General features: G+C 44.5%; 1 protein-coding gene across 3 annotated transcripts in view; it reads right to left on the reverse strand.

The window, feature by feature from the left end:
- Positions 1 to 779: 779 nt before the first annotated feature.
- Positions 780 to 21,722, reverse strand: part of LOC130404837 (collagen alpha-1(XVII) chain-like) — a 31,361-nt gene continuing 10,418 nt past the window's right edge. Inside the window, exons 17-57 of one of the 3 annotated variants that reach the window (XM_056609765.1) lie at positions 20,598 to 21,395; positions 20,445 to 20,567; positions 19,921 to 19,971; positions 19,801 to 19,827; positions 19,682 to 19,708; positions 19,523 to 19,576; positions 19,122 to 19,226; positions 18,487 to 18,540; positions 17,809 to 17,835; positions 17,652 to 17,705; positions 17,478 to 17,510; positions 17,324 to 17,350; positions 17,184 to 17,237; positions 16,568 to 16,603; positions 16,163 to 16,234; positions 13,571 to 13,597; positions 13,407 to 13,442; positions 13,105 to 13,140; positions 12,779 to 12,859; positions 12,358 to 12,393; positions 11,819 to 11,893; positions 11,250 to 11,327; positions 10,897 to 10,947; positions 10,508 to 10,570; positions 10,254 to 10,313; positions 9,870 to 9,896; positions 9,630 to 9,689; positions 9,227 to 9,304; positions 8,787 to 8,834; positions 8,582 to 8,698; positions 8,056 to 8,175; positions 7,673 to 7,777; positions 7,255 to 7,398; positions 6,704 to 6,823; positions 5,893 to 6,081; positions 5,324 to 5,467; positions 4,622 to 4,861; positions 3,732 to 3,896; positions 3,277 to 3,357; positions 2,970 to 3,053; positions 780 to 2,656 (exon numbers count right to left, since the gene is read on the reverse strand). In XM_056609765.1, the coding sequence (XP_056465740.1) occupies positions 2,604 to 2,656; positions 2,970 to 3,053; positions 3,277 to 3,357; positions 3,732 to 3,896; positions 4,622 to 4,861; positions 5,324 to 5,467; positions 5,893 to 6,081; positions 6,704 to 6,823; positions 7,255 to 7,398; positions 7,673 to 7,777; positions 8,056 to 8,175; positions 8,582 to 8,698; positions 8,787 to 8,834; positions 9,227 to 9,304; positions 9,630 to 9,689; positions 9,870 to 9,896; positions 10,254 to 10,313; positions 10,508 to 10,570; positions 10,897 to 10,947; positions 11,250 to 11,327; positions 11,819 to 11,893; positions 12,358 to 12,393; positions 12,779 to 12,859; positions 13,105 to 13,140; positions 13,407 to 13,442; positions 13,571 to 13,597; positions 16,163 to 16,234; positions 16,568 to 16,603; positions 17,184 to 17,237; positions 17,324 to 17,350; positions 17,478 to 17,510; positions 17,652 to 17,705; positions 17,809 to 17,835; positions 18,487 to 18,540; positions 19,122 to 19,226; positions 19,523 to 19,576; positions 19,682 to 19,708; positions 19,801 to 19,827; positions 19,921 to 19,971; positions 20,445 to 20,567; positions 20,598 to 21,395 (3,860 nt within the window). In that variant the 3' untranslated portion in view covers positions 780 to 2,603. Of the gene's footprint in view, positions 2,657 to 2,969; positions 3,054 to 3,276; positions 3,358 to 3,731; positions 3,897 to 4,621; positions 4,862 to 5,323; positions 5,468 to 5,892; positions 6,082 to 6,703; positions 6,824 to 7,254; positions 7,399 to 7,672; positions 7,778 to 8,055; positions 8,176 to 8,581; positions 8,699 to 8,786; positions 8,835 to 9,226; positions 9,305 to 9,629; positions 9,690 to 9,869; positions 9,897 to 10,253; positions 10,314 to 10,507; positions 10,571 to 10,896; positions 10,948 to 11,249; positions 11,328 to 11,818; positions 11,894 to 12,357; positions 12,394 to 12,778; positions 12,860 to 13,104; positions 13,141 to 13,406; positions 13,443 to 13,570; positions 13,598 to 16,162; positions 16,235 to 16,567; positions 16,604 to 17,183; positions 17,238 to 17,323; positions 17,351 to 17,477; positions 17,511 to 17,651; positions 17,706 to 17,808; positions 17,836 to 18,486; positions 18,541 to 19,121; positions 19,227 to 19,522; positions 19,577 to 19,681; positions 19,709 to 19,800; positions 19,828 to 19,920; positions 19,972 to 20,444; positions 21,396 to 21,722 lie in introns of all 3 variants that reach the window. The other 2 variants (XM_056609766.1, XM_056609764.1) reach the window with 2 other exon arrangements.

A 21,722-nucleotide genomic window follows, 5' to 3' on the forward strand; every position in this document is an offset into this window, starting at 1 on the left:
ATTGAGGAAAATTCCACCCACAACCCCCCCAGTAATGATGTTTCGCTATGTTAAAGCGAGGGTAGGCAATTGTGTTTTTGGGCATAGTTCACATCTCTACATCCCGCCAGCATTCAATAAATCAAATGCTCTGACAAAAAAAATTCAAAGATATGATATCTGTGATTGTCACAGGACTATAATACTTGCATTTGGCCGGAATGAAATGATTGGATGGCCGACCTGTCTGTCTACTTACCTTCCCGGCTACGGGCTCTCTGTGCATGATAGGCAGCCCTATCGCTAAAGCTAGCATGTCTTGTGTGTTGTGAGTGGCTTTGAAGGGAGGGGTCTTTTTTTGTTGGATACTTTCAAAATCTAGCTTACGCTGGCTGTTTTCTCCAAATTGCCTGCCCTATCTTTAAATAGGGGCTTTGTTTTACCAAAAAGGCCAATTTAATGCATACTTAATTTTTGCTAACCCACATATTGCATATCATAATCACCATATTTGTATTCTGGAGTTATCAGGAACAAGTTCGACATTCTTGCAAAGTTCTGTACTTTGTTTCACATTTGGGGTGCAAAACAACCTTATACTGAAGGAATGTAAAGCTGTTTATTTGCACTGTTGACTAGCCTTGAGCTAAAAGAATATGCAATGCTGTCGTCGTATGTACGCAGTATATATATATATAATTTTATTTTTTGGACGCTAACTGCCCAAAAAGCTTTGCCCTTCTCCCCCCCCCCCCCCCCCCCCTTCTGAAGCCATTTCTAGTTCCAAACCTCATCCAGCCGTCCCTGTGTACTGCGTTTTGTGAAGCTGGCAATGTCAACGTCAGCATTATGTTGTCTCTGTACCTTCTGTGTATGTGTGTATCAGGTCCAGAGCGTGTGTCAACTCTGTAATTTTTAAGTGACCACTAAATGCCTCCAAACAAAGATCCCGGCAGAAATGTTATCATAGTTTTATTTTATTTTTGTTTTATACACAGTGCACACCTTAAGTATGCCAGGCTCTTAAGAATACTGAAAACGACTGCTAGAATGCCGTTTGTTTTATTGGTTTATTCGAAATGTTTTTTGAATGCTGGACTTTTATTGGGAAACACTCCATCGCCTTCATATATTTCAGAAGCAAATCTTTTATTTTATTATGTGTGTGGAACCGTTTTGATGATTTGATGGTGTTCCTTCCTACCGCTGAATAATCGGAATGCTTTTTTTGAAGGTCTGATCAAATGTATTTAAGGGGTCTTTATAAATGGACATTTTGTTGTAAATAAAATATCGACCGGATCTTGTAAATGTTATCTATGAACACTTTCCTCTCATGAAAAATTATTTTACACAATATCAATTATATATCACGACTCACAATTCCAAAAATAGATTTATTTAAGTGTCTTAGAAATTGGATCCTGTTTGCAAACGTTACCAAAACACCATAATCCTTTCAAAATATAACCTGGGAAAAATTGCTTCCATATTTAATTGTTTTTATAACTTAGAACTGTTTTCCTGTCACTTAAATACAATTTCATCTCTCATACAAAAAATATACATTCCAATCAGTAATCATAAGGCCCTAGCATTGCAAGTATCTTCTGAAGTGTGAATTATTTTTACCGTTTTTTTAAACTGACAAAAGATCATGATTTAAAAACAACATCTAAAACTAGATGGGGGGGGGGGGGATTTACTGCCTAACAACACTTTGCTGGAATGCTAGTTATATAGCGCTGATATGGACCTTCGCGTTCATCTTCAAACAGGAAGGGAATTGTGTTTTTTTTGGTAGCAGCTTTCCTGAAACTGCTACCATTAAAAACTACTAGCCCTTCTAGTGATTGCAACCAATACAAATGCATGGCATGCATTCAACTTACAAGGGGATAGTTGATCAGTGTTAATTTCCTTCACGGATACCTGAAGCCACCCTTATTCCTCGGAGGCCAAATAAAGCACATTTTAAACCCAGCTTTACACCAGGAATGCTTTGCTTTCTCCTACTGTATGTAACAAAGTGCTTTGCCTTCAAGGGAATAGGAGGCTTGGACATTTTGCTTGGTTTAATGTTATGTCTGGAAATATTCCTAACTATCTTGAATAAAAAATGTTGTAGTTCTTTTTAAGTATTATGGACACCCAAGGTTAAAACATACACATCTTATAAACGAAATACTGAATTGAGCCTTAACTAAAAAATAAAATCGTCAACACAGGAAGAAAGACTAACGTAGTGCAAAATATCATCATATGCTTATTATTGCCTGAAGAACTACGGTTATCTGCAAAAAACAATCCCTACTCAAAGCCTTATCACCATATAAAAAAGTGAAAATACAACAAACGTAACACTAAAAATACTTTGTTAAAAATGGCCTGGACCTTAACGAACACAGACCTTAAAAGCACCTGCAACACTGCCTAAATTCAAGCCATTTGATATAAACTGCTTTTTTTTTTTCTCTATGCCATAGCAATCTATTCTCTGTATCTCACCACTGGACTTCACTACACAAGGCAAGCGGAGGAAGCCTAGCATGAGCCGCTGGTACTGTATGTACTGTGTGTATAATTGTGTAAAGACGCATGTGTAAATATATCCCTATGAGATGCTAGACTCCAGTGGACCGGCGCCGGCGCTGTCGACGAACCTCCCGGGCTTCATCTGGGGAGGAGTGGAGAACGTCAGTTCAGTTGCTGGGTATGTATTTTATTTTTCAAATTGTATTAATGGTTGGATTTAGCATCAAGCTAAAGAATTAGCCAACTGCTCTGTCTGGGTTGAGATCTTCCGAGGTGAGTACACCCGCACACAGTTGGCATGGTTACCACTCGCACACTCATACACAGTTGCCCTGGTAACCACAGACAGCGGTCTCAGTGACATGAGACGCAGTCCAGGTCTGTTTTATCAGCCCCCACGTAAACAGTTGTAACTGCTCTGTGTGCTCAAGGTCACTACTAGTCAGTGAGCGCACCTGCGTCTCTCTTCTCCACGCGGTGCTGGGTGTGGATGGTGTGGAGCCCTGGTAGTCCTGGGGCCCCTGTCTTCCCGGTCTCTCCTGTGAAAACAAACACACCATCAACCCCTCAGTCTTCCATCCAGTGCTACAGTTTGACTGGACACAGGACTAGCAACAAGTCGACAGTGGAGCATGAGAGAGGTTATAGAGTCCAGGGCCGAGTCGACAGGGGGGCCAGCCAGGGTGGCACATGGCCCCCCCCCACACAAAAAATAGATTTGCCCCTCGAGCAGTAAGCATTCATAGTTATCTTCCAGTGTACCTTTTTCTCCAGTGGGTCCTGGGTATCCTCTGTCTCCCTTGGGACCAGGTCCCCCCATTGGGCCCGGGACGGTACCGTATGCTGCAGGGGGAACATCATTAAGAACCCTCATGGTATTTTCACATTTGGTTACTTTTTCTTCTTAAAAAGAGATCGACGTGACGTGCTCTGACGATTTTGTACCCCTGATTTATCACCATTTTATTATCAGTTGAATAAGGCAAGGCAACTTTATTTATGTAGCACTTTTCATACACGAGGCAGACTCAAAGTGCTTTACATAGAAAAATCATCAAATTTATGTTAAAAATGCAGAATGTAGAAAGTGCAATGTATTTAAGATTTAGCAGAAAGCTAACGCAAACATACAGTAAAATGAAGTAATTAAACAAAATAAATACGTAAGAATATGATTATATGACTTTGATAAAAAAAATTAAAAAAAGTGTCCTTACTCCTGAAGAAATCCATGAGGTCAGCGGTGACGTTGCCGTAGGCCCCGATCACCCGGCTGTAGCCAATAGGTCCGGGGGGACCGGGTGGCCCAGGAGGCCCTTGGACGGCCCTAACTGTCGTCCTCACGGCACCCTCCCTGACATAGTCCTGCAGTAGGCCTTGGTCTGTAGAGGCATTGGAGACAGTGAATGATCTGCCTAACACTGGCTGGTTTATCTGGATGCTAGGCAGGACTGGCCTGGTCCATCCTCTGATGGCAGACCGGTTGATGTTGGAGGGCCAATAGGGGTCGCTCATCCCTTTGGCCTGGGTAATATAGCCACCCAAATGCCCCAGGATGGAGACCAGGTCTCTGATCTGTCGAAGTGCATTGTCTTTCGGATGAGACGTTAAACCGAGGTCCTGCGGTCGCTAAAGATCCCAACGCAGCGCTAACCCCGGTGTCCCAGACAAATTCCTTAGCCAATACCCGGATCTCTAACCAACATGGCCAGCTCGTCATCCCATGGTCTATAATTTGAGGATTCATCCCTCACCACAGTGTGGGTCGAGCTCTTTCTACTAGACTATTGTTTGGTTGGCTAGTTGTGGGACTAAGGAGTTATGACTCAACCACGCAAAAAGCGATGTAGTGCTTAACCCTCGATAATACTTCTTAACTCTTTAAGCTACTTGTTTGTCGGTTGAATGATTGAGTGTCGTGGAGTGTGATGGGGGAGTTATGAGGGATTATCACCAGTGAACGATCTACAAACGACTCTCCTGACGTAGTCCATCACTACAATACTCTCGATAAACTTGAATCTACGAGCTAGCAGTTTGACGGTTGAACGGTTGGTGGGAGGCTGCATATGTGACCAGGAAAGGCCTCCTCGTATCCGCGACTCACCCCTGATGTAGTCGGACACTCTGGAGGCCACTCTGGAGTAGTCGAGGTTCTCCGCCAGGGTGCTGACGTCGATGGTCACGCGGCCCTCGGAGTCGCGGTTCGAGGATCCCTGGGAGAAGCTCTGGCTCTGGAGGAAGCCCTGGACCGGCCCCGGGGGCCCGCGTTCTCCCTGGTAGCCCCTGGGGCCCTGCGTGCCCGGGGGCCCCGGTGGGCCCTGGATGGCCCTCCGCACGTTGTCGCCTGGAAGAGGGGATGAAATGGTTGGTAAGAGACGTAGTTCAGCTGGTAGCATGAGACTGTGTGCTGGCCGTGTTGGAAAAGCCTCTGGTGTATAGAATATAATTTTTGTCGGGGGAAGGAAACTGGTAAAAATTATAATCTAAATATGGAAATATAAAACATTTGAAGATAAAATATATGAAGAAGAAAATAGAAAATAATAGACAATAATATAGAAATCTTAAATATTGATTTATTAAATCTACTTGTGAAATGTCAACCTATAGTCATCTTTGACTGAGATGCCCTAACCCCTACCTTCTCTTCAAATCATACATTTGATAGCATAGCTTAGCTTATATAACACGCTTATTTTCAAATCTAGCCCTATTTTGAAGTCTTCACACACAAACGGAGGATTAGACGATGAGCCGTGAGGTCACTGTGCATCAAGCGGAGTGTGAGCGAGTGTGAAGGACTCACTGCTGAGGTACTCCTGGAGCTCTAGTCGGATGATTTCTCTGGGCTGCTGGGTTCCACTGTAGGTCACTACGCCCGAGGACTGACCTGGGGGCCCCTGGGGGCCGGGAGGACCGGGAGGCCCCTGGAGACCTCTGAACCCGGAGCCTGAGAGAGAGAGACACATGTATTGGGTCATGCAATCAAAACCAGAATCAAAAATACTTTAGTGCTGCAATGTTTTAGTTCGTAAACTATTTAATCAATCGGGAGCCATTCTTTTTGGGTCTTAACTGGATTTTGCTCTGGATAAAAGCATCATGTTAATGTTAATGTTCATGTTAATGAGCAAAATAATTTTGAACAAAATACATAGCCGGCATCATATGTAACAATCTATACGTACATTTATATTTTATCCTTTATTTATTGCTTTAAAATGACTACCGTTCCATTTTTATAGATATATCTTCTCTATAGGTTTAGTATAACTGTGGGTCTCTTGCGTCCGGGGCCTTCTGTTGTAACTCCTGAATGTTCGCATCTGGGACTAATGAAGTGTCCTCCAAACTCCTCCCGGCCTCCACACTCACTCTGCAGGTACTTCTGGATGTCCTCCATCCTGTAGCCGCCCTGACCCGAGGACCCGTAAACGGTGGAGGTGGAGGAGAGACCTGGGGGCCCTGGAGGCCCCTGAGGGCCGGGGCCTCCTGGGAACCCTGGGGGGCCGGGTAGGCCGGGCCGCTCCGTGGCGCGGGCCACCAGCGCCCTGAACTCTGAGTCTGAGGAGGAAGGAGACGCCACGGCAGGGATGAGGACGTGACGGCGGCCGGGTGAGGGACCAGAGTGGACGTCGTCAGCTGCTTACTCCACTTACATCTCATTTACATTTAAATCACATCTTGATTATCTTGTATCACAGCATAATTACTACTAAATTGTCTAATTGGCACATAAAATGTACATGTTGTTCACGGAAGCTAAATAGCATCTCATTCTAGTTGACATATCCCCGTCTAATTTAAATATTATTTCCTACCTCTTAATTAAATCTCAATTATATCTCAATTTAAACAAAATCATGTATCAAATATATCTATATCAAATCTAAATTATAGTACATTTACATATCAACTATCTCAACTACATATCACTGTTTAGCAGCATTATCAACCATTCAACACGTTTGCATTAGTGTAAAGTGTTAAAATATACAGTATGACTATTCACAAAAGCCTGTGTGGAGCGCAGTGCCGGTTTTAGGCACCATATTTGTGGGGGGCGCCAAATTATGGGGGTGGGGGGGCTCCACGTAGAATCTAGAAGCGCTACTGGTGGAGCGTGTGACAGCAGTGAAGGTGTCGTGTGTGGAGAACCCAAATGGTCAGGGCAGACCCGTCTTACTTCTGGTGAGAGTGTTGTAGTCAATGGTGGCGGTAGTGGTTCCATGGCCTGGACCTGGGGGCCCGGGGAGGCCACGGGGCCCCTGGGGGCCGGGCTGTCCCCCGTTGGTCATCCCTCTCTCTGAAACACACAGGGGGTCAGGACGGCGTGAGGCTTTTACCCACAAAAATAAAACACAGGCTGGTTCTGAGCAGTACCATTCTGAGGAGAAGGGGGGGGGGACATCTACTTACTAGGTATGAAGTAAGAACATTACAAAAACGCTTGCTTCAGCTTGTTCCATTGTAACAACCTAGTTCACTATCCTATCAATAATTATTAAAATAGAATAATGTAACATGAGTTCAGATTCAAATATTTGTGATCTGTAGGTGTTGATGAAGGGGGTACTTCAACAGTACTGTGGGGGTACAAACAACAGAAACGGTTGGGAAAACACAAATATATCCACGTATGGGGTCTACAGAGATGATCAAATACTTCATATGTATCTCAAAAGACTATGAACTATCAACCTTAGCTTTGAGGGAGGAGGAGAAGTCCCGCCTTACCGCTCATGATTCTGAAGACGTAGGTGGCTATCTCCTGGATGTTATAGTTGGCCACGCCTCCTGCCGATGTCCCCGGCGTGCCTGGGAGACCGGGGGTCCCTTGAGGTCCTTGTGGGCCTGTCATGTACCTTCTGACGTCGTCCCCTGAAGCCCGACACAGTTAAAAACACGGTTACACACTAAGACATGTTCCTCTGAAGGCCCTCCGCGAGTCACCTTACGAGCATCTACAGTAATAACGCAGCTAGCAAGCTAGGCTAAATGCTTAGCTAACTTTGCTGACCATAGTGGTGTGTCTGTGTTCTGGTTTGTTCTTATAGTATCCATCAGGCGTTCATTGTTATCATTGTTAACAGCCCCCAGAAGGCTGGCGGTGCTAATGTTCAGCTCAAGGCTCTGATGTGGTGGTGGGTCTTACTCTGTAGCATAGCGATGAGAGCGTTGAGGGTGAGTGATCCTGATCCTGGCGGGCCAGGTGGTCCGGGAGGGCCCTGGGCCCCTACGCTGAAACCAGACCCGGAACCTGAAAGAGAAACGTTGTTAGTACTTCTTTCTTCATCCTACTATTCTTCTTCATTATAAGCGTAATATTAATAAAGGGCTCGGCCTATTTGAAACCACAAACAGCTGTGCGTTTGATGATCCATTACAAGCCTGGTAAGCCCAACCCAGATGCATGATGGGTAGATGGTCCATCACCCTACCACAACAACCAGTTGGTACAAGCCTATATCTGGGTGGGTTTTCAATGTGACTTGACGTGACCCCTGCTGGTAAATAGGGAAAGAATAATTTGCTCACGCTGCAAGTAGACAATGATGCGAGAGGACAAATCCTCCAGGGATCCGGAGTAGGTTCCCGGTATTCCCGGGGACCCTGGAGGGCCTGGGGGGCCGGGGATGCTGGACTGTCTGCTCCTGCCTGTGGAAGATAAGTGGATACCGCGTTACAGTGCATCATATACAGCTCCCATGGGTGTCGTTGCCTCACCATGCATTGAATCTGCTAGTGCCAGTGTTTCCAGTTGTGACCCGAACATTGTACTCTCAGCCCTACGGCATACGACTGATCCTGTTATAAATATACATAGAGGGGTGAAGCTTGAACGCTTGAACCCACAAAACAGCCATTGGGTGTACGATTATTTTTTTTAACTGCTAGCTATTTTGAAGACTAACAAACCCAGATTCTGAAATATCGAGAACATGGAATGAGCAATTCTACCTCGTGTTTTTAATGGGGCCCAGTGACAGAGAACCCAGAGAGTCATACGACACATTGGGGCCTCAAGAGGGGGGCTCTGGGGGCTCCAGGGGCCGGTTCTTACTGAGGTATTCGCCGATGTACTGCCGCATCTCGACGGAGGAGGAGAAGGATCCAGGGTGGCCAGGAGCGCCCGGGGGACCGGGGGGTCCTGGGGGTCCAGAGGTGGCCGAGTAGGTGCCTGAGAGTAAAGAATAAAACTGAATAAATCAAGCAGGCGGGACGTGGGTACTACTAGTGCTGTGTGTTATGAGCTATTTAGCTGTTACCTCTTGAGGAGCCGGCGATACCAGGAACACCAGGTGATCCACTGTCCCCTTTGTTAGACAATCAGACAGAGAGAGACAGACAGACAGACAGACAGACAGACAGACAGACAGACCGACCGATGAGTACTCTATTCATCCCAAAGGGAACATTCGGTTGAAACAGCAGCATACAATAAATGTAAAGACAAATACATATTATAGTATTTGTAACCTGTACAGTTTATATGATATGAATAATATATGAACAATGATCATTTATGATATGTAAAGTACAGACGCGCAGCGCAAAGGCACATTGCGAGTGATCAATGGGACACATTGTATAACTGAAGGTAATAACGTGACATAAAAAGCGATTTATCCATTAGAATTAAATCCTGCTGAGGTGTGCGTTGCTGCATCTTGTCTTTGTGAGCTCATGGGTTTGTCTTCAGGATTACCTTTGTATCCCATTGGTCCCTGAGGGCCTGGGGGCCCGGGGGGTCCTGGGATCCCCTGACCGGCACCGTAGGACACCACTGTGGAGGACCCCAACAGCTTGTTAGTACAGCATCAGATCACAAGGGCATATGTGGTGGTGTGGACCGCGGCTCAAACTACACCAGCTGAAGTCTACTAATGCTTACCATACAAAAGTAACCTGTGTGTGCGTGTGTGCGTGTGCGTGTGTGTGTGTGAGTGTGTGTGTGTGTGTGTGTGTTTATATGTGTGTGGGTGTGTGTGTGTGTGTGTGATTGTGTGTTTATGTGTGTGGTTCTGGGTTCCTACTAGTATTATTAATTTGCACATTTCTGAGACTACATGAATGAATGAATGAATGAATGGGTGAATGAATGACTGTACCTCTGTCGGAGCTTCCTGATCTTCCGGGAGTGCCAGGCGTTCCTTGCTCTCCCTTTTCACCTATAGACAGAAACACATCAGTTAAACCAACAGTAAGATATCACTGTTAAGTTGGTTTAACCAATGTTTTATCTGTTTTTGTCTATCTTTTTGCTCGTTGAATAAGTAAACTGAATTCAGGGTCAAACACGAGGACAAATCTCTCTTTTAATAATTATAGTACAAGAATAAGATGTTCACCTTGGTATCCCATTGGTCCAGGAGAACCTGAAATTCAAAACACAAGTACATGTGGTGACTGAGTGATACTGGGACAGAAGACGATCATAACTGTTATGAGACGTATTGGGCACACTAAGGGGTGTGTCTACTGTGGGGGGCCTGAGAAGGTGAATGCCATCGTCTACAATTTTATTGGCCACCACAAGTGCCAGTCTGACTAAATCTGACAATTCAAAGGATTTAAACTTGTCCATCAAAATCTTGTTGTGGGACCCGCAGTATATTGAACAATGAACACGACACCGAACAACTAGCACAAACCCCTAGCTACGAATCAATGATCAGATGGGATATTTGCAATTTCTCGGAATACCCCTTTGACGTCTAAAGTAGACCCCTCACCTGAGGACCCCTTGGGTCCCGGAGGCCCTGGGGTTCCTGGGGGTCCAGTGAAGTATGTTCCTGCAATGAAACCAGCCGTCAGCAGTGGCCCCGAGTCACACACAATGCAATGTACAGCAAACAATTATTGAAATCTGTTCTCTGCAAATGGTGCTCGCCTATATACAGTATGTAATCCAGGTTGATGAGGGTTGATCTTTTTTGGTGATTGAAGGCCGATCACAATGATTGAGAGATTTATTATTGATCTGTACCTGAGCTGGACACAGCGCCGCCGGGTTCTCCTCTCTCTCCTTTAGGACCTTGTTTTCCAAAACCTAATACATCATCAATAGAATGTTGTATTAAAAACCAAACCTGGTACTGCGTAGCTCCGACCTGTTGTACAACCTAAACCCCATTATTAGCCTTATGTGTCTCCTTTGGATATTGTATATTATTGGTTACATATATACAATATTGGTTACATATTTCAGATTTCAGGAATGTAAGGGCCTTATTCACCAAGCGGCCATATTGATTACATCATCTCGGTTCTAAACTAACCAGGATGGCACCAATTGGGCCGCTAGGTGAATAAGGCCCAGTGCAGGATGTGTATCAGGAGACGGGGCGTAGCACGCGGCGTTGGCTTCACACTCACCTGACACTCCAGGGCGGCCGGGGGGTCCCTGGGGTCCTGATATCGAATCCCCTGAAGAAATAAACACAGACATTAGATACATTTTAAAGAACACAGGCACTGCCAAGTTAATAATAATAGTGATGGATTTTATTTATATAGCGCTTCACTAGACACTCAAAGACACAATGGCAATAAAGAAAAAAATTGAATAAAATGTCTGATTAAAACAAAACATTAAAAGAAAATAAATAAATAAAGGGACGGCTAATGTATGATGGTGACCCCTAGCATTGTTACTCCATGTGAATGCCATGAACTTGGTATGGGGCCCGTGCCATTGGCGTCTTATTGCGTGGGTCATGTTTGGTTACCTGGACGTCCCGGTATCCCAGGCTGTCCCGGTGGACCAGGGGGGCCGGGGACCCCAGCAGCAGATGACCCAAACTGTCCTGATATCACAGACACACAGAGGAACACATTACAGCAGGAGAAGAGGGCCCCTCGGTGCGGTCAATGATCACGATGTTCCCGCTGAGGCAAGAAAGTACGATAACGTATCTTAATGAGGGTTTCCGCCAAACCCTTTAGATAAGATTAAATGGCTTATAGTTCCCTGTGTGTTCTTTATCGCAGAGGTGTGCTTATGCTTTTAATCAGGAACAACTAATGTTGATCTTAATTAAAGATGAAGACTATTTCATCATACATGATGCAGAATAGCTTTTTGCATGCTGGCGGGACCCCATGTCTTCCAGAAGGTGACCTCAAAGAGATTCCGAATAGGTGTGTGTGTGTGTGTGTGTGTGTGTGTGTGTGTGTGTGTGTGTGTGTGTGTGTGTGTGTGTGTGTGTGTGTGTGTGTGTGTGTGTGTGTGTGTGTGTGTGTGTGTGTGTGTGTGTGTGTGTGTGTGTGTGTGTGTGTGTGTGTTTGTAGGACTCACTTTCAGCTCTGGATGAGCTCACGGTCTCTGTAGTTCTCACTGATATTCCTGCGTCTCCCTTGCCACCTCTAGGACCTTTAGGACATGAACACATAAGTAGCATGCAACACATTCAGGGTCGTCCCTGATGTAGATCATGACTATGCATCAGTCTCAGCCACGCCAGCTTTTCTGTGGCTGACTCTCTCCACCTCGTGGTGGAGAGTAGGTACTGCAATCTACCCCCCCCCCCCCAGAGACATATCCCAGTAGCCTTAATAAGAAGCCTATAATAAGATGATGTAATATTGTATTGGTATATATTTTTACGGTTGTATAGTGTAACTATGTTGTGCATTCATAAAATGTTTAGATATGTTTATAGGTAACATAAAGATATGTAAATTACATTTCTGCCTATCTATTTTATTTATGGTTCAGATGTCTAGCTGGTAGCTGTTGGCCTGGTTGCTAAGCAACACTGCACTTCCAATTGGTTTAGGGTTTATAAATAGGGGTTAGGGATTCCAATTAAGATTAATCAATATGAGACGACATACCAGCTGGGCCAGGAAGACCAGCAGGGCCAATGGGACCTAAAAAACAAAAACAAATGAACAATTAACAAATAAACAAATGCATTAAAATTGATTGATTCTACGCAATGTATAATATATGAAGGAGTGCTACACGTTATGGTTTGTGTTTGGGTTTGATCAAGGTTGTAAGTGATGGACACTTTAGACACTTTTGTATCATGATCAATATGTATAGTTAATAACAATGATATATCTTAACGGATAGAGGAGTGCTGTTTAATGTGTTTGATTTAATTGTTTGAATGGTTGATTGATGTCGTTTGGTAGATGGTTTGGGGATGCAGGTGGTTTTTGAGTTAGTGTGTTATGCGTTCAGTGATATCCCTGGTTCTGGATCGGGGACCAGCACTAGAGGATCGGTACCAGAGGTCAGAGCAGAGACCTGATAGTCCAGGGGATCCGGCAGGTCCGGGGGGTCCAGAAGAACCGGGGGGGCCTGGGATGCCCACAGAACTGGAGCCAGCTGGGGACAACATCACAGCGAACATGAGGAACACCGAAACATCGAAGGTAAAAAGAAGCGCTTTATCCAAAGCACTGGATTACACTGAATGTTCCAGGCGCATGTTATTAAGTCGCAGACTGGTTAGACTTTAGTCATTGTCGTTCAGAACCAGAACCATTATAAGACCATCCTGCTTTCCTTCCCCTCTATAACCATTATAAAGTATTTCTAAATCTGATCATATTCCTCAGCTCTCGTTTTACCTGCATTGAGGACTCTTCCTGGTTCACCAGTTTGACCTGAAACAAACACACAGGGTAAGGATTCACACCCTGTCCATCTGTGTACCCAATATGATATTATAAGATCTCTATAATCGCATTACATTGAGTCTTGAGCAGATTATTCTTTTATCCAAAGCAATTCACACACGTGAGGCTGAGAACAATCAAAGCATGCAATCAATATTGGAGCCGTTACAAAAGATTCATCGTTCCTAAAACAACTGAGTAAATAGTAGACAGTAGATGTTGTTGTCTGAAGCGGACAATAATAAATGTCTTACCCCTAGATCCTGGGTGTCCCGGAGTCCCTGGTATACCTACGTAAATATGGATCGTGTTTTAGCGAACAAACAAACAAGAGCTATTACAGACAGACTCTTAAAGTGCTAAATGACCCATTGAAACTAGTTTTTAGGTTTAGTATCAGGGGGTAAAAAACACATACCTGGTGGTCCCTGTAGCCCTGGGGTGCCTTTAGGGAAGTAGGAAAGATGTTTGATTAATCCTCATCAACCCATCATCAACCCAGTGCCTAGAGGTGGTGGTTGGACCACACTACCAGTGCTGCACTACCATCACTGTGTGTGTGTGTGTGTGTGTGTGTGTGTGTGTGTGTGTGTGTGTGTGTGTGTGTGTGTGTGTGTGTGTGTGTGTGTGTGTGTGTGTGTGTGTGTGTGTGTGTGTGTGTGTGTGTGTGTGTGTGTGTGTGTGTGTGTGTATTCATTATGTATTTAGTATAATGCCCAAGGAAATCACATTGAAATCAAATTAATTTAACAGAAACCAAATAATATAAGAGATATATAATATAATAAAGAATAGGATATATATATATATGAGGAATAAGCAATATATTTCATATACATTCAATACTAAATAAACGTGACAATATAATCTACAGTCATGAACACAAACAACATACAGATGCAGTGTCTAAAATAGAAGAATGGTATGCAGATGAACGACCTGCTCTTCAATGCCCTATACTTACCTGTATGTGTCTTTACTCTGAGACTAGAGTGTGTTCAGTAGGGTGTGATTCTATGTGTCTTTACTCTGAGACTAGAGTGTGTTCTGTAGGGTGTGATTCTATGTGTCTCCACTGTGAGGCTAGAGTGTGTTCGGTTGGGTGTGATTCAGGCCCCGTCCACACGGGCGAAAACAATCCGGTTTTGTTTTATGCGGTTCAAGAATATCTTCGTAAAGACGGAATCATCGCGAAACCGCATCGAGCTGTTGAAACGCTGTAGTAGGGCCCATACGGGGCGCTGCTTCTGCTGCTGAACTTCTGCTTCCAAACATAAGCTAGAAATCACTCACTATTCCCTATATAGTGATGAACTATACAGGGAACAAACAAACAAGAATTCGGACAATACGCTAAACATTTCTAAATGTCATTTGCCTCAGTAAATGACTGGATTATTTGAATCCAGTGTCCGAAAACACACTTTTCTGAAACTATGTCCCAGGGTGGTTTCAAATAAAACAGGACCTATGCGGTTTCGTGTTAGGATTCGTGTGTACACCTAAAACGCAAACGATGACGTCATCGCCCCCCCCACCCGCTGGGTGACGTTAGAGTTGTGTAGGTTTTCTTATAGGTTTTTTTATAGCTTTAAATACAGCCCCTTGGTAAATTAAAATAATTATTTTTGCTCAATTTAAAAGGTTTAACAACTGCCATTTCCTCCTCGGCTGAATGTATGTACTACAGCGTATCTAAAGCTCAATACTTTTTCGCAATGAGTCCGTCTTTATGGAGATATTCCTGAAACGCGTCAAAGGAAAACGGAAGGCAAAAGATTGTTTTCGCCATGTTACTTGTTCCTCTCGGACTGTATGGGCCCTATCTTGCATCCAGCGCAATTGACTTTCTACAACGACGCATGTGTTGTTGCTAGTTTGCAACTGTCGCGGAGCGTTCTTTTCCCTCCACAGGCACGCGTCGCTAAATAAGAGAATGTGCTTGCGCCCCAAGGGGCGGTTCAGCAAAAGGTGGAGGCGTGTTCTGGCGCAAACATTTCATAGTGCTATTTTGCAGTTCCAGCAAACAATTCTGTCACAAACCAGGAAATACGTGGTTTAAAGTCAGTGGGGCGTTGTTCAGATGCTATTTTAAGGGAGCATGCATAATGTTGCTTGTGCACCTCGCGCATACACTTTGCTTCTCTCGTCTACCTAGCCACAGATTCTTGGTAAATTATTTGGGAAAGAACAGGTGGTAATAAGTTGTACTTTTAAATCAATGCATCTCCAAACTCGTACAGCAAACACATATTTTATTGACACAGACACCGTGTACAAGCCACTAACTTTTAGGATTGATGAGTATTTGAGATTGTGAGAAAACATTGTTTTGCCGCATGTGAGTGTTAAAAAGAATGAACATCCCATATTAATAGGCCATATTATTTGGCCATACCCTGAGCCATTTGAAGTTTGAAATTCATGTGGTCATGCATCTGTCTCATCGGAGACTGTAAACGCAAAATATCAACTCGTCCGATTCAAATGCGCTCATGGCTCTTAAAGGGGATGGAAGATGGCACTCTCATTGGTTTATTGCACGTTACACCCAAACCACACCTACGGGTAATTAGGCTACTTCAGGGAAACCCTTTTTAGATTTGCGTCAGGCGCAAGAGTAATTTATCCGCCAGTATAATAGCAACGTTGCCATAGAACCGCCCACAAAGCTACTTGCGTTTGGCGCTTCTCACTTCCGTTTCAGACTCTTAAAATAGGGCCCTTTGCTTGTAAACAGCGCGCAGGCTTTACGCGCATGCTCGCCTCTTCTTCTTCATTTTTTTGCTGGACTTCTGTAGCAGAAGCAGCGCCCCCTAAGGGCCTGCAAAGTTTACTAAAGTGTTTCTACAGCTCGATGGGGTTTCGCAATGAATCCAAAATACTATATTCCTGAACCTTATCAAAGGAATATAGAGGGGGCCTCATCAAGAGTGTGTTCTTTAGGGTGTGTTTCTAGGTGTCTTCACTGTGAGAGAAACAGTGTGTTATATAGGCCGTAATGTGTTACCTGTGTTACCAGCATCTCCAGGTGGTCCTGTGGGTCCTCTGATTCCAGGTGGGCCGGAAGCTCCTTGCCCACCTGTCAATCATACACAATATAAATAAAGAAAAGAATGAAAAGAAACCTAGCCCTAGCCTACGCTACCAATAACATGGAATCAAACATCATTTTAACAGAATGATCAATCTAAAACATAGGCCTAACCCTGATTTACTTTATTTAAATGAGGTTGCATAGCAGGTAAAAGCAATACACAGGTGAGCAAGGCATTAGGTAACCGGGCTTTAAACGAAGAGGCATCAACATTAGCTGAATACGTGCTGAACATAATTCACCTAACAACGTAGTAGCCTGTTCATAGAAGGAAAGCATTATTAGTTCATAATTTAAATAATTAAATAATGTGTATACCTGCGGGTCCTCTCTGTCCATCAATTCCAGCAACACCTATATCAAGAAACAGTGAGTGAGGTTTATGGGGAAATACTAAATGTGTCAATTAAAATTCAGATAATTAGGTTTAGTCCTTTTGATGTATTTGTACAGGCGGGTTTCTACTAGGCCTGTAAATCAAAACAATAGTCCCTCTCTGCAACACTAATGCCTATATCTGACCTGCCTGAGTCAGGCCTTCTCTGGCTCCCCTGGTGGAATAAATAGTTCCCTACATCGCCAATACCAACCAAGAAAATTATCACTTGACACACACAGGTATATCTCATATTATATTGATAGTTATATCACATTCATGGAGACAATGTGAACAACAGAAGGTAATATATTGGATCAGATCCTACTGTCTAACTTTTTAAGCTATTCCACTTTTTAGAAGTAATTTTAGAGTGACTCAGATACATGCCATTAAGGAAAAGGTAGAGGGTGAGGGTATTTTGCTCCAAGATGGCTACTTCAAGTTTAACTACTTAGGGGACATTTGGGACCCAATAAGACCCTCTCTTCTCAGTAATTCAACGTTTGAGGAACAGTTAAGGACTGGTCACTCCCTCTCTAACCCACGCACACTCACCTCTAGATCCTTTCGGTCCGTCCAGTCCCGGAAGTCCTGATAAACCAGTATTACCTACAGGACACAGTGGGACAGAGTTAGGGGACACGCTAGTCTACATGCTAACACTACTCAAAATCAGTGACGGCATTTTATCTTACCTCCTTGTCCCTTTTCACCTCGGTCCCCTAAACACAACAAAGACAAATTGCTTTGTAAGCCCCATAAACTGCAGCCATATTCTCTGTCTAATTCATGTTTCATATTTAGGCGCATAAACATTTATCCTATATTAATAGTAGCCGTACGACCAACCTTTGATTCCTGGAGATCCACTCCCTCTGTCCCCTAAAGAGTCAATGAGAACCATTATTGTGGCAAAATGAATAGAATACAGTACCAATGATTAACCATTCAACTTGCGGTATTAAGCAATCGAGACATGCTGACTGGTCGGATCATTTATACATGTTTTTTGAAATATCGTACCTTTAAGCCCGGGTGGTCCCGCCTCTCCTCGGAAGCCGTTAGAACCGGGTTGGCCTGGAAGCGACAAGTTATCGTAAACATACGTAAACACATCTGAGCAAGTAACAGACGGCGTTTGATGTTAAAGAGATGTTGATCTAAAATAAAATAAACTCACCTGGTATCCCAGGTGTGCCCGAAGAACCTGGAACACAGAGGAGAATTATTTATTAGAACCCTCTTTTTGCATAACGTATATCTATAGATATTTTTTAAATAGTACAATATCGCATTGGTATTAACAGCAAGCCTTGTGCATTAAATGTTAGATACAATGATCATATAATGCAAAACAAAGATAAACATTTTAAATGGAAGAAAACAGAATTGTCATCATGGTAAGTGTTGACTCACAGCGCACTTACAATAGAATACATTGATTATGCTCATTAACAAAACCTCTACTATCTGTTCATCTAGTGCAGGGGTCACCAACACAGTGCCAACGGGCACCATGGCGCCCGCAAGGACCACATGAGGCGCCCGCAGGCCTGTTCTAAAAATAGCACTACTCATTCTCGAACAACTCCTTCCCACCTTTTTTAAGTCATTTTTGATAATTATTGTGAGAAATCATTAACATGACTTAATTAATCAACATGTCTTCACATAGATGAGTATCATTAATCATTAATAGTAACTAAAGGCAAACTGAGCAAATTTGTTATTTCAGAAGAGTGTATAGAACTCGGTGCCCTTCGTATGACTCAGTGCCCATGAAGTAGCTCTCAGGTTCAAAAAGGTTGGTGACCCCTGATCTAGTGTGATGATCATGGTTATCTGGTAGAGGTCTCACCTTTAGGCCCAGGCGGGCCCGCGGAGCTAGCGCCACCGCTGGTTCCTGGAGAACCTGTTACACGCAAACATAAAGGTTTAAATGAATGAATCCAATCCTCTCCTTGAAGGGGTTAGCGCTATCCCCTCTGATGCACCTAATGACCTTTAGGGAACGCCAATCTTATATATACTGTATCCAAATAAATAGTAATGACATTTGCTTAGCAGCCGTATGTCCCCTAAGATTTAAGAGGAATAAGTAAGTAAGTAATAGGAGCCTTACATCACAGGCATTACTCGTTTACTTATTTTGGATACCTCTTCCACTGTGGCACATCAAACAGACCTGCCCTCACAGTCATGATTGATGGTTTTCCTCACTTCTATATCTACCTTAACTTTAATAATAACTTAATCCTGACTATCGTTTCTGCTTTGTCTTTTGCTCACATAGCCGTCCCTGGAAGCTGGGGCCCCTCACCTGTGTTACTTCTCAAAGGCTTCTTCCGTCTGGGCGTGGGGAGCGGTTCATTTAAGCTTTAGAGTTAGGGGTGTGTCTTAGGTAAAGTGGGGGCTGTGAAGCCCTTTGAGACTGTCCCTGTGAATGAGGGCCGTACAAATAAAAGGCGACACTGCAGTGAGATCCACACCCACCTCTCTCCCCCTTCTCTCCAAAGCCAGAGACCCCTGGTTCTCCCCTGGGGCCGGTGGCCCCGTCACGGCCCCTGATGCCCTGGGGCCCCTCTGACCCATGCTCCCCTGTTTGAGACACATTAAACACATCAGCATGCACACACACACAAGTGCAAGCGCTTGCTTAAGCATGCGCACGCAGACACACACACACACACACACACACACACACACAAACACACGCACACACGCACGCACACAGACACAGACACACACACACACAGACACAGACACACACACGTTCACAAACACATGCACCCACAAAAACACATGCACCCACACAACCAAATGTGCCACAGAATTAGAAGCGATGTCTGTGTAGAGTAGTTGCTTCACATCCGGTTCGAGATGGATTTCGTTACCTTCACTTCCTTTTTGTCCTTTTGGCCCCTCAGGGCCGGCATGACCTGGAGAACCTAAGGTCAAAGTTCAAAGGTCAATGATGCATTGTGAGCCGGTACTATGTTTTTAAAGCGTAATGTCAACATGCACATCATGCCACGTTGATAGTGTCTATTTACCTGGGGTTCCTGAAAATCCATTATCACCTGTAAAAGAACATTTTGATAATTCAAAATATTGATATATTAACAGTATTATGAAGAAATGCTATTGAATTGGTTTGTATTCGAGGACTGACCTTTCAATCCTGGCCTTCCTGAATCTCCTGATGATGGACATTACATGACCCAGGTTAATAGTTGGCTGAATGAGGAGTGCTTAGATATCATTAACAGGTGTTGTGATACTGTATGTTTACCTTTAGCCCCCGGCTCCCCTCTCTCTCCTCTAGACGAGGCCATTATCAGAGCTGGAAACATTGGACAAGGTTATTTAAACCATATGCTGTATGCGTATGGATACATATACTGTATTATATGTAGCATCCCTGCGTGCTTTGTGAGGAATGTATTTGTGAGGACTGTGTTTGTGAGGAATGTGTTTTTGATGTTTGTGAGGACTGTGTTTGTGAGGACTGTGTTTGTAAGGACTGTGTTTGTGATGTTTGTGAGGACTGTGTTTGAAGTGTTTGTGAGGACTGTGTTTGTGTTGGTTGTAAGGACTGTGCTTGTGATGTTTGTGAGGAATGTGTTTGTGAGGACTGTGTTTGTGGTGTTTGTGAGGACTGTGCTTGTGATGTTTGTGAGGAATGTGTTTGTGAGGACTGTGTTCGGGAGGACTGTGTTTGAAGTGTTTGTGAGGACTGTGTTTGCGTTGGTTGTAAGGACTGTGCTTGTGATGTTTGTGAGGAATGTGTTTTTGAGGACTGTATTTATGGCTCACCTCTGAAGGAGTGTGACTGCATTTCAGTTTGCAGCATCTGCTGGATGGTCTGCTGAAGGACTTGACTGTCAACATATCCCGTTCCCATGCCAACGCCAACTCCACCACTGACACCACCAGTGCCTCCAGCGGCACCTACATTAACACCCGTACCGACACCGATCCTTGTAGCGCTACCACCATCGCCATAAGCAGTTCCGCTGCTGACAGATGTGCCAGATGTGCCACCAAAACTAGTACCACCACCATATGCAGTACCACTACTAACACCAGTACCAACACCATAGCGACCATCACCGACAGAACCAGTACCGCCAGCATGACCAGCACCACCTCCGTAACCACCAGCAACAGAACCAGTACCGCCAGCATGACCAGCACCTCCTCCGTAACCACCAGCAACAGAACCAGTGCCGCCAGCATGACCACCACCATAACCACCATAACCACCACCAATGTAGATATTAGTGTTACCACCGCCTCCGCCAGTACCACCAGCATGACCAGCTCCCGCACCAGCAACAGAACCAGCACCACCAGCATGACCAGTACCACCAGCACCAGCACCAGCAACAGAACCAGCCCCACCAGCGAAGCCAGTGCTGACTCCAACCCCAGTGCCGGCGTGAGTTCCTCCACCCGTGTGCAGCGTGATGTCGTTGTTTAAGTGGGTGCCTGTTCCTCCTCCACCAACACCACCCGCCCCTATAACACCACCTGCATGACCAGCGCCTGCACCACCACCTGCACCACCATGGCCTGCAGCTACACCTCCACCAGCACCAGCAGCAGCGGCGGCAGCACCACCAGCGGTACCAGCCCCGGCACCACCGGCGTTGATCAGGTGGATCTGGTTGTCTGAGGCCGAGAGACGACTGGAGCGCACGGACGCCACCGAGGACTCCGCCTCCAGGGCCGAGACGCGGTTCTTCAGCCTCCTCACGTCCTCAGCTGGGGAGCAGACGGCAGGGAAGGTTAGTCAACACGCATAGCCGAGTAGCATGGTCGTATCTGCAGTGCTCGTCCTATAGTGTAAGAGCTATGTGTCTGTCAAGTAATTGAATTACTTTTAAATGAAAAATCAATCATTAACGTTATATCTATATATTTTTTTCTTCAAACAAGCCTTTTTCAAGCCTACTTTTCTAATGTAGGTAAGAGAACAGGGTGAACCTATTTGTCATTAGATTGACTTTTAAAATGATCAAAGTAATATTCAATCAAACATATTCCGTAATGAATGGACTGAATGGACTTATGAATTGGAAAAAGACATAG

This window comes from Gadus chalcogrammus, chromosome 15 (genome assembly GCF_026213295.1).
Source record: "Gadus chalcogrammus isolate NIFS_2021 chromosome 15, NIFS_Gcha_1.0, whole genome shotgun sequence".
In the NCBI taxonomy this organism is placed as follows: Eukaryota; Metazoa; Chordata; class Actinopteri; order Gadiformes; family Gadidae; genus Gadus; species Gadus chalcogrammus.